This window comes from Homarus americanus, unplaced genomic scaffold (genome assembly GCF_018991925.1).
Source record: "Homarus americanus isolate GMGI-L3 unplaced genomic scaffold, GMGI_Hamer_2.0 scaffold49158, whole genome shotgun sequence".
NCBI classification, from domain to species: domain Eukaryota; kingdom Metazoa; phylum Arthropoda; class Malacostraca; order Decapoda; family Nephropidae; genus Homarus; species Homarus americanus.
In genome coordinates this window covers 198428-208714 of record NW_024725670.1, presented here as the reverse complement: position 1 = coordinate 208714, position 10287 = coordinate 198428, and the positions used below count along the sequence as shown (strand labels likewise).

The window sequence follows — 10287 nt, the reverse complement described above, 5'->3', positions numbered from 1 at the left end:
ACAGCGGATAGATGTATAGATAGATAGATTTACAGTAAAATCATTATATAACCATACATAGATTCAGCATGTATATAGACAATACAGGTATACAGTTCAGTATGTATATACTGTAGACAATACAGGTATACAGTTCAGCATGTATATAAACAATGCAGGTATACCTTGAGACCTTCCACAACAGTACTCAGGTTCGGGAGGGTTATGTCCAAAGGAGGGCCACCAGACTGGTGCCTGCATTTCGGCACCTCAGCTATCCTGAGAGATTAGAGCGCCTGAACTAGCCAAGCTTCTACTACAGACGGGCAAGGGGGCGACCTAATTGAGGTGTATAAACATCTCAAAGGGCACTACTCGGTCGAGTGTCCTTACCTAGAGCTGGCGGACGCTCGGCCCACAAGGGGTCACAGCTCAGGTTGAAGAAGTCGCAAGTCCAGCAAACTGTAAGGGGTAACTTTTTCGGAGTAAAAGTTCTGAACTCTTGGAACAATCTGCTGGAGTGTTGCGACGGCACCGAGTGTGAGCTGTTTCAAGACCAGACTTGACAAGCACTGGAGCAGGTTCCGATACATTCAGGAGCCGGTGCATGCCCAGTACTTGTCAACAGTGTGTAACAGAGACGTGACCGATCGCCCAAGCGGCTAACGAGCCGATCAGTGAAGAGGCTAAAAGTAAAAAAAAAGTATGGTTCAGTGTTTGGATGAATGAAAACATTCATCTCAAAATATTAAAAACATGACAATTTTATTTCAAGATCTGGTGCTGTTATCCTAAAGACAGGGATCTATAACAAGACTGACTATTATGTCCCATCTCCATCACGATTATATTACATGTGGTAAAATATATTTTTAATTAAGCATATATTAATATCTTTGCTGTTGTCATGAAGTGTGGTCCATCTTTGTGTTAGGTAAACCAAACGAGTGCTTGACCATTCTTTGAGTCCTGAAGGGGTAAATCATCACCAAAAGAATTAAATCATCGTCATCAAAGGGTTAAATCATAGTCATCAAAGGGTTCAATCACAGTCATCAAAGGGTCAAACCATCGTCATCAGAGTTAAATCATAGTCATCAAAGGGTCAAACCATCGTCGTCACCGGGTTAAATCATCAAAGGGTTAATATAAGTTTTGTACATCACACAATAACAACATTCATGAACATAGACACCAACACCACCACCGAGCCAAGACGACCTGACAAGACGCCACCACCACCACCACCTCCTCCGTATTGGTCACCACCGTCAGCGTCAATTCCTTTGTTGACGTGGCTGGCGACGGTAGTGGGTGGTGGTGGTGGTGTCCAGGAGGTACTACACTTGGTCTCTGGTGACATTTGTGAGTGAGCGCAGGCGTTTTTATCAGTTGTTTGTGGCGTAGGAGTGTTGGTCGTCTCAGTTTCTCGGCCCGTAGGAGTTGTGGTCGAGGCGGTGGCGGCCAGATTCCGTGAGGCAGCTGCTGAGTTGTCAAGTGATGGAGGAGGTGGTGTAGTGTGTGAGGTGTTGGTGGGGGTGATAATGACGTCAGCACACGCCCGGTAGTCTGCTCGATTTGGTCTTCCAATCCTCACGTACCGCCACTGATCCAACACAGTTCAGAGATGAATGGAAGTTTAGTAATTAACTTATACATCAATAAATATAGAGATCACCTGGAGTTTAGACACCTTCGTTTATTTCGCTTGATGGCTAAACCCCCTAACAATAACTGGGCGGTTACAGGTTAGGTTAAGGCGTTTACTCATTAGGTGAAATAAAAGCTGAGGTGTCTAATTTTCAAGTGATAAAAAAAAAATATATATATATATAAATATAAATATATATATATATATATATATATATATATATATATATATATATATATATATATATATATATATATATATATATATATATATGCAAGTAAATCACTGTAGGTATGATCTAGGTATGATAATATATATTATGAGTACAGTCTGTACTCACCCTGAAGATGTGAATTACACGAAAGCGAGGAATATATATATATATATATATATATATATATATATATATATATATATATATATATATATATATATATATATATATATATATATATATATATATATATATATATATATATCACTAGTACAGTAACTCGTATTTCATTATATCTGAGAAAACATTAATGCGTAATGGGAAACAAATTCATGTATTATGCTGCAGAAACATATCATTATTCAGTATTAACAACAAAACACTTCACAAACATTAACAATAAGACAAGACTCTAAAGGATCACATAGGGTGTTATGTGGAAGAAAATGACAACGTGAATAGCGTCATATACTTGATGGACTCACAGGCTGAACAACGCTGAAATAGTTTATGGAAAGCTCTGAGAGAACAACTGCTCATTACTGGAAGTGCTTGAGACATAATGGCGCCGGGTGGAGGCATAAACGGGCGCTCACTCACCTGAACAACACAGGCGAGGCAGGAGAGGTGTGGAGGGAGGCGGAAGGTGTGTGTAATCCGACTTAACTTCGCAGTCACGTTGACGGGCAGCTGAGTCCTGCCATTGTTGTCCTGGGGAAGAAAACGGGAAATTACTGCATTCACTGGATAAAATTTACTCTACCTTACTTTTACTTCCTTACTTAACATCTTGTCGTTATAGAATATGAACTGTGTGAGGATGTTTGTCAACTGTGGATATCTAAAATGTCTTTAAATCAAGAATATGTCTACTTCTTGAGAACTACAGTAGATCATAAGGAACGCATTGATGTTGTTTTCTTACGTTGCGACATAACTTAAGAGGAGACTGAACAATTCTGTACACGGAGCCTCATCATATCTGGGCCATGTGTGGAGGTGATCGTGAGGGTGAGAGGCCATGTTTGCTTCATCAACCGGCCTTTATACCTGGAGGTCACGTGCGTTCTGTTCTGCTGCACAGCACAAGTACTCTTGTTTATCACACACACACACACACACATAACCTAGATATCTGAGCACCAGGTACCAAGCTCCCAACAGCCAAGGTCGCGGATGTTGACAGACCTAATATTTAATTTACTATATGACTAGCTGTCTGTCTGTCTGTCTGTTCTGGGTAGCCGAAACGGCACAATCGTTTTTCATCAGACTTGGTGGACAAATCGCAAAAAAATTTCGTAGAGTGGAACAAACCTGGTCTCATGTCGATGGTTTCTTTAGGAAGGCATTAATTAACCATTTTATTTACGATGGAAAACGATGCAAGTCTACGGACTTGGCGCACCCTAATTAACCATGCAAGTCTACGGACTTGCAGCACCCGCATTCGCTGTACGCTGTCAGCCGGATACAATACCATACCATACAACACAATACACAGCGAACTATGAATATTTGTAAGAATAAAACATAATTATATAGACATGTAAGACTCACAACTTCATAAGATATCCGTAAGACATTAGCTATTGGAAATGTGATTAAATGTTATGTTATTAATCCAGTGTGAAATGTATCGGTATTGGTCGTACAATCCTAATGGTCTCTAATCCTGTTGATTAGGTGAGGTTAATCTGGGTTTATTGAGATTAAAGATCAGGTCTGGGGTTTATTCTACCTGTGTTAGTCTCAGGTACGACCCTTATTGTAACAATCACGACCATGATTATAACAACCACGAATATAATTATATCAACCACGACCATGATTATAACAACCACGACCATGATTATATCAACCACGACCATGATTATAACAACCATGACCATGATTATAACAACCACGACTATGATTATAAACAACCACGACCATGATTATAACAACCACGACCATGATTATAACAACCACGAGCATGATTATAACAACCACGACCATGATTATAACAACCACGACTATGATTATAACAACCACGACCATGATTATAACAACCACGACCATGATTATAACAACCACGACCATGATTATAACAACCACGACCATCTGGAAAACGATGTCGCTGTACGCTGTCAGCTGGACGGGTGTTGCGCGCTAGCCAAGCACGAGCATTCGAACTTTCACGCCAAGGTAAACTGTACCACCGGACTCGCCACCGGGCACGAAGAGCCCACGATCACTTGTACTATACTATACTCAAGAGGTGTAAACATGTAGGCGGGCCAGGCAGTGACAGTTGTGGTTATAAAACATTCATATTGTTTCAACATCTTCCCCTCAGGCAGTTATTAATATTCAAGGGCAACAACGTGAACTTTACCGGATTATAAAGAATTTTTTGTTTTCGGTGAGAACAATCTCCACTTCACTTGACTGGGAACTGAGGTAACCAGCCAGCCGAGTCTTACACCGCAAGACTTATACTAAGATCGGTATGACTCAGGTGATTAAGACTACCTGTATGGTGTGAAGTGCTTTACCAGGTGTGTGTGTGTGTGTGTGTGTGTGTGTGTGTGTGTGTGTGTGTGTGGCACAGGTATTAGCTACATATCGAACGTCTGTGTTATTGGGTCAACACCTGCTTATTAAACTTGGTTGTGTTACAACTGGCCAGGTATAAAGATGAATATGAGAAGTAAATAATACGAACTAATGAAGAGTTGATATTGTGAGGTAAGTTACCGGAAGAGGTGACGTTATGGCTGGCGAGTTCAGGTGTCTCATTGGCGGGAGTCTTATCACTGGGGAGGGGGTGTATGTTACGCACGGATCAAGCCAGCAGCAGTTAAGTGATCAATAATAGAGACCAATAATTAACTGTTGAAGTGTTCCCTATGACTCACAATGAATAAAGTGACTCAAGTGTCCTGTTCTGTATTTTAGTGCACTGTGTTTACATGAGTGTGGCGTCAGACCTGTAGTGTATGGTTGAAGCAGCTGGGATCCTCAGTCCTCCACACGTTAGCTCGAGGACACACCCGGTACTCCATCCATCCACTCCCTCCATCAGTCAATTCACTCACCCACTCCACCACCTGCAACCCCACCGAGACACATCAGTGGAGGAAAGAATGTAAACGGAATCTAAGAAACAGAACGGATGACAACACCAGTTTATTTCTGACATAAAACTCACCTCCATTACATCACATGAAGAATAGCACTCCAAATTTATTCTACCTGATGATTAAACACTCTAATGCTAAACCTAACTTAACCTAATCTAACTTAACCTAATCTAACGCTAGCCTAACCCAATCCCCGGGAGCGTCAGGGCGTTTTTAATCAAGAGAAATAAACTAGGGGACAAATCTTTAAGTGATGCCATTTTTTGCCACAAGTTCATGGACATCCCAGCGTCTCCCCCACAACTTGGAGCTGTGCCTTGAGAAAGAGAGAGAGAGAGAGAGAGAGAGAGAGAGAGAGAGAGAGAGAGAGAGAGAGAGAGAGAGAGAGAGAGAGGTATTTTCCACTGTCCTCTGAGCCAACACTTACCAACTAATGGGGTTCGTGGCTTGTGCAACTGCCAACTGTTGCTGCACTGGTGAGAGAGAGAGAGAGAGAGAGAGAGAGAGAGAGAGAGAGAGAGAGAGAGAGAGACCCCCCACAAGTTATATGATAGACGAACACTCTTACTAGGTGGGGAGGGACTGTCAACAAAGAGGGTAGTGCTGTTCCACCACCCATAACAAATAAAATCTAGGAACAAACAAAAACAAAACATAGAAAACAAAATAATGGCGGCATTTGGTGGACAAGGAGCTTTTTTTGTCCTTAGAATGAAATAAATTGTTTTAAAATCTATTGCATAATTAAACAGGAAAATAACTAGAAGCCATCTAGCCAAAAAATATAAACGTTTGAATCCTTTATGTTATCTATACTTACTTTATTGATCACATACGTATTTATGTCAAATTCATTACTTTATTGCATTAGATAATTTATATTGACACCTTTATCATGCTTAACTACGTCAGTATTGTTGTTTACTTTTGTATATGTACTTTCTGCTTAAATAAACTGTCTCAATATCAATCGTCTTACCTGTCGAGGGACGGGGGGTGACGTACCTGGCCCTGGGTGTAGTTCCTGACGATGGTACCACGACCGTACATCCCGCGGGTCTCGTGAGGGCGTGGGCGAGGCAGGTCCCAAGGGTCCCCACACACCCCACACCGACCCTGGTTCTCCCGCCACTGTCTCATGAAGCCGCCGCAGTCCACCCGGTCATCGCTGCCTCACCACACAGACAGGAAGTGACAGAGAGACATTTAAGGGGGAGATGAAGGTATTTAGGGGAAAAAGGGAGGTTCTTAGGGGAAGACAAAGATATTTAAAGAAAGACAAAAGTACAGAGAGGATAAAGGCGTTTTAGGAGAGGTACATAAATAGTAGACAATAAGAACATAGCTTAAACAAAAGACCAAAACTGACGGTTCAGGTGTACAGGAACCGGTCGACATTCAGTACCAACCGACGGTGTGAACTGGAGAGGTGAGCTGATGATGGGGTGAACAACTACCAAGCATGACAAGTGACGAAGCAGGTGATAAAAAAAGAGAAAATGATCTTTATTGTACCCGTAATTATATATCATGACACTCGTACGAGGCTACGCTAACTGAAGACGTGAAAAGTTTTACTGAACATCTGTAATGAGGGGCTACACTTGACGTTGCACATCAGCAGATGGTTTGTTATGCATGTAGGAAAATAGAAGTAGCGCCTTTAGACTACTAATATGTCTTTTTTGCCATAACAATATATCAGTTTTCTATTAGGTATACGTAACAAAGAAAATGTCATGATTACCCAGGGATACTATTTTATTTTGGCAGTGTATATTTTACCGTGACCGGCAAAGTTCCTACTAACGCTATTTTGCCGTGAGTGCGCTCTGCTCTAGTCGGTTAATCGTCCATTACCGGCGAAGCATGTAAGAATGATATGTGACCGTGATTAGTGGTATAAATGAAGGTCAGATTCGTTCGAAACACAACAAAAACCATCGAAAAAAACATAATTTCAGCTTCCAACTTAGAAAAAATACGATGATTTTCCTTTTTTTGGCGATATTCTCTGAAAGTAATCATGAGCTGAAGAAATGTCATACAAACCGAAACGATAATTGTACTTATTTTTGTTAGTAGTTTCCAAGCACAACATAAATATGGTTAAGTATGCTTATAGCTGCACAACGATCGACTCAAGGCGAAATAAATGCCAAATGCCGCCAGTCACGGTCAAATATAGTTCACTCGTTCACAAGTAATGGACCATTAGACAATCAGAGCGCACTCACGGTAAAATAGTGTTAGTAGGAACTTAGCAGGTCACAGCTAAAATATCCACTGCCTTTTGTTTCCTATTTTGAAAGAAAGATTAATTATTCACACTGACCGAATATTCTTAGTTTAATCACACTTTACAGCCTATGAGAGTTGGTTTACCTATTTATTCAAGGGTTTTGGTAATGGCTCATGGTGATATGTAGCACTTGTGTATTTGTCTTGAAGTAGATAATAAGGACCGTAGTGTATAGTACGTAGGCCTTATGACGCTACCACGAACAACGGACATATCGCTGTGAATATGTCTTTAAACTAAAATGTCTCTTTCTTAAGTCACTCATTTCTGATAGTGTTATGATGGCTGTTCTAATTCCTTCAGTAATTTCATGGACCCTTATTCTTACCATTGTGCCTCTTTACTGTATGGCATCTCACCTGCTGTGTTGTCATAAAAAAACAAACATAGAAAACTCCCACATATGCAACTCAGGGGCTACTGCACAGGTGTTGGTAACGATGTAGTACAAGGATATGTCAACAGAGATAGAAAGGATCACCTGAAGAATCTCCATCTCAGTTTATTTCACCTAAAGAACCACGTCACTCTTTCCCCACCCACAACTTCTTGGACCCCCCTTTTGATATTCCTGGATCTGTCCCTGCACTGTCTTAAACAATTACCTAAAATAACACAATATATGTCATGATCCTTACAGAATTTATCTATACAGCATCAGGGAATAATTTCGGTAATAGTGGAGGAAAGTTATCAGTTATCATTCAAACAAAATGTGGAAAAAATTAAGAAAAAAATTGAATAACTGCTTCTAATGTTAGCCGTCTCCTTCACCCTTACCAAAATTTCTTACAGATCTATAAAAATACTCACCCGAATTCTACTGGATTTTTAAAGCCAAACCTCCACATAGAGGCCCGGGAGGGAGGATCCACAAGTCTCCCCTGACCTTTGCAGAAAACCACCAACAACAAACACTCAAAGAAAACGACGAAAGATGTCCATGGAGAACATTTATAAGCTGTTTTCACCAAGTAATTCACCGTAATATAACTTGTACATAGCAAAGAGTTTAAAACGCATTGGTAATGTTTTCTAAGAGTTATGTTAGATTCACCCATGTCCACAGTACTCCATTAAAATGAAGTAATAATCCAGAATAGGTTCATAAATTGGGTTTTCCTGGTATCACAAATGTCTGAATAATAAAATAGGTTATAATCATCACAGCTAATCACAAAAAACATTCATCATTAAATAATCGATTTTCAAATGCCAAGGATTTAAATATGGTAACTGATTTATTTTCCAACTTGTCGATATCACTCAATACACTTCACCAGCCTGGGTCTTGTCACCACACTAAGCGGCGTGAGGGTGTGAGGCCTCATGGTCCACACAGCCACACACCAGACAGTATTGTGACTGACTGACTGTCTGTCCGTCTGTCTGTCCCTTGTTGGCTGAGGGTGACGCCACTACTGTCCCGCAGCGGCCTCCCCTGACGCACAGTGTTGACTGATCCAGCAATACTGTAACGGTGCGTTGATGCGTGTGTGGCCTGAACACCGTAAACTCCCACCAGCCTTGCCGCGATATCCAGGAAAATTCCACCATAATTTCCCACTACACAAAATCTCGTTCTCGAAGTAAAAAACAGAAACAAAAGCAAAATTCCATCTACAATATAATAATATACACACAAACCCCTTAAATAAAAGTAAAAAGAACCTCATACTTAAAAAAACAGACATGGTGTTCAATTTCCCATCACAAAAATAATCAAAGATAAAAATTCAGTGTCCTCATTTTCTTGTTCTAATTACCCATAAGGTTAGATCACGGTAATAGGATTTGTCCTAAAACTAACCAACATCACCCTTCTCCTTCTTTCATATCCCTCCAGTGTATATTCCAACTCACTAACACAATGCAAATCTTCACAACAACGCAAGTGTCTTAAAGTTGGTCTCATACCCATACCGAAACACATATATAAGTCAGTTTTTATGTCCGGGTCAATAAACAGAGCGTCCACCATACACCTCAACACAGTTATCTATACAGGCAGCGTTAGTGACAGCTCAGAGGTCTGGTATTGAGGATAATCGATACCTATACGAGGCTACACGTCGACATACACACCGGGTGATGCATATTGTACCGAGTCAGGAGGATTATTAGTTTATTCTACCTCCTATCTGGTTCCTATTGACAGTTCCTCGTTAAGGTACAGTCTCAGTGTAATTCTCTTGCTGTTTTATGAGTTATTTTGTGTTGTAGTTAAAATGAGGTAGTTAGGTGTGTCCTTAAAGCCGTTTTACACACTCTAGTAGCAGCCCCGCGGAGTGATATGGCGATGCACTTGAGGGAACTCCGACGCGGCCTGTTCTGCATCACCGCCAGCATAAGGCCATCCACACACACACAGCTTGGCGATATCATCATTGTTTTCACGTTCCTCACAAGTTACATAAACTACATGGTAAATACACGCTGGGATGAGTTATGTGAAGATTTGCAGTAATTTGTCCACTGTCATACTCTCAGGTGCAAGGATCATGAAAATGTCGACACAACTACAGTAATTAATTAGGAGACAATTATTCTAGACTAACATCTAAAGCGTTGTACGTATTATATATATTATTAATACACTATAATAAGCAAAACTAAATATTCAGATAGTTACATATATAATTTCATATATATTAAAGAGTAATTTCATATATATTAAAAAAGTCATTTCATATATATTAAGAAATATCCGATTCAATAGTTACACAAAGGATTATGAAAATACAAAAAAACAAAACAAAAGCCGAACTAAAGATTTCAATAGTTGCATTACGTCTGGGACTCTGGGCCTCACGTATCTGACATTAAACATAAAAACAACAATGAATATTTCTCAACCTAAACATTAAAACAAAACATTAAAAACTTCAATAGTCAAGAGATTTTTCACCTTTTCAGCCAAATTTCTTCTCTGTTGTGATTATTTTAGCCTCATTCAATATATATTTCTGGATTTCATTGCTAATTCTTCTGAAAATGAAATATCTTTACACCATCC

The 10287-nt window shown here is 40.1% G+C and overlaps 1 protein-coding gene across 1 annotated transcript; it reads right to left on the bottom strand.

Annotated features, from left to right (window-relative positions):
* Positions 1-719: 719 nt before the first annotated feature.
* Positions 720-9281, bottom strand: LOC121865272. Its single transcript, XM_042364627.1, has 5 exons — positions 8085-9281; positions 5975-6137; positions 4817-4936; positions 2445-2555; positions 720-1585 (listed from the first exon to the last, which is right to left on the bottom strand). The coding sequence occupies exons 1-5, from the start codon at positions 8330-8332 to the stop codon at positions 1142-1144; spliced, it is 1086 nt and encodes a 361-aa protein (XP_042220561.1). The 5' UTR covers positions 8333-9281; the 3' UTR covers positions 720-1141.
* Positions 9282-10287: the final 1006 nt, after the last annotated feature.

What these genes read in the sequence shown, in the direction of transcription:
- LOC121865272 (XM_042364627.1), bottom strand. Translation starts at nt 8,332, where the DNA reads ATGGGTGAATCTAACATAACTCTTAGAAAACATTACCAATGCGTTTTA. An exon ending in AAAAATCCAGTAGAATTCGG is followed by an intron (nt 6,138 to 8,084) that starts GTGAGTATTTTT and finishes GTGGTGAGGCAG; the next exon opens with CGATGACCGGGTGGACTGCG. An exon ending in GCCTCGCCTGTGTTGTTCAG is followed by an intron (nt 1,586 to 2,444) that starts GTGAGTGAGCGC and finishes GTGTTGGATCAG; the next exon opens with TGGCGGTACGTGAGGATTGG.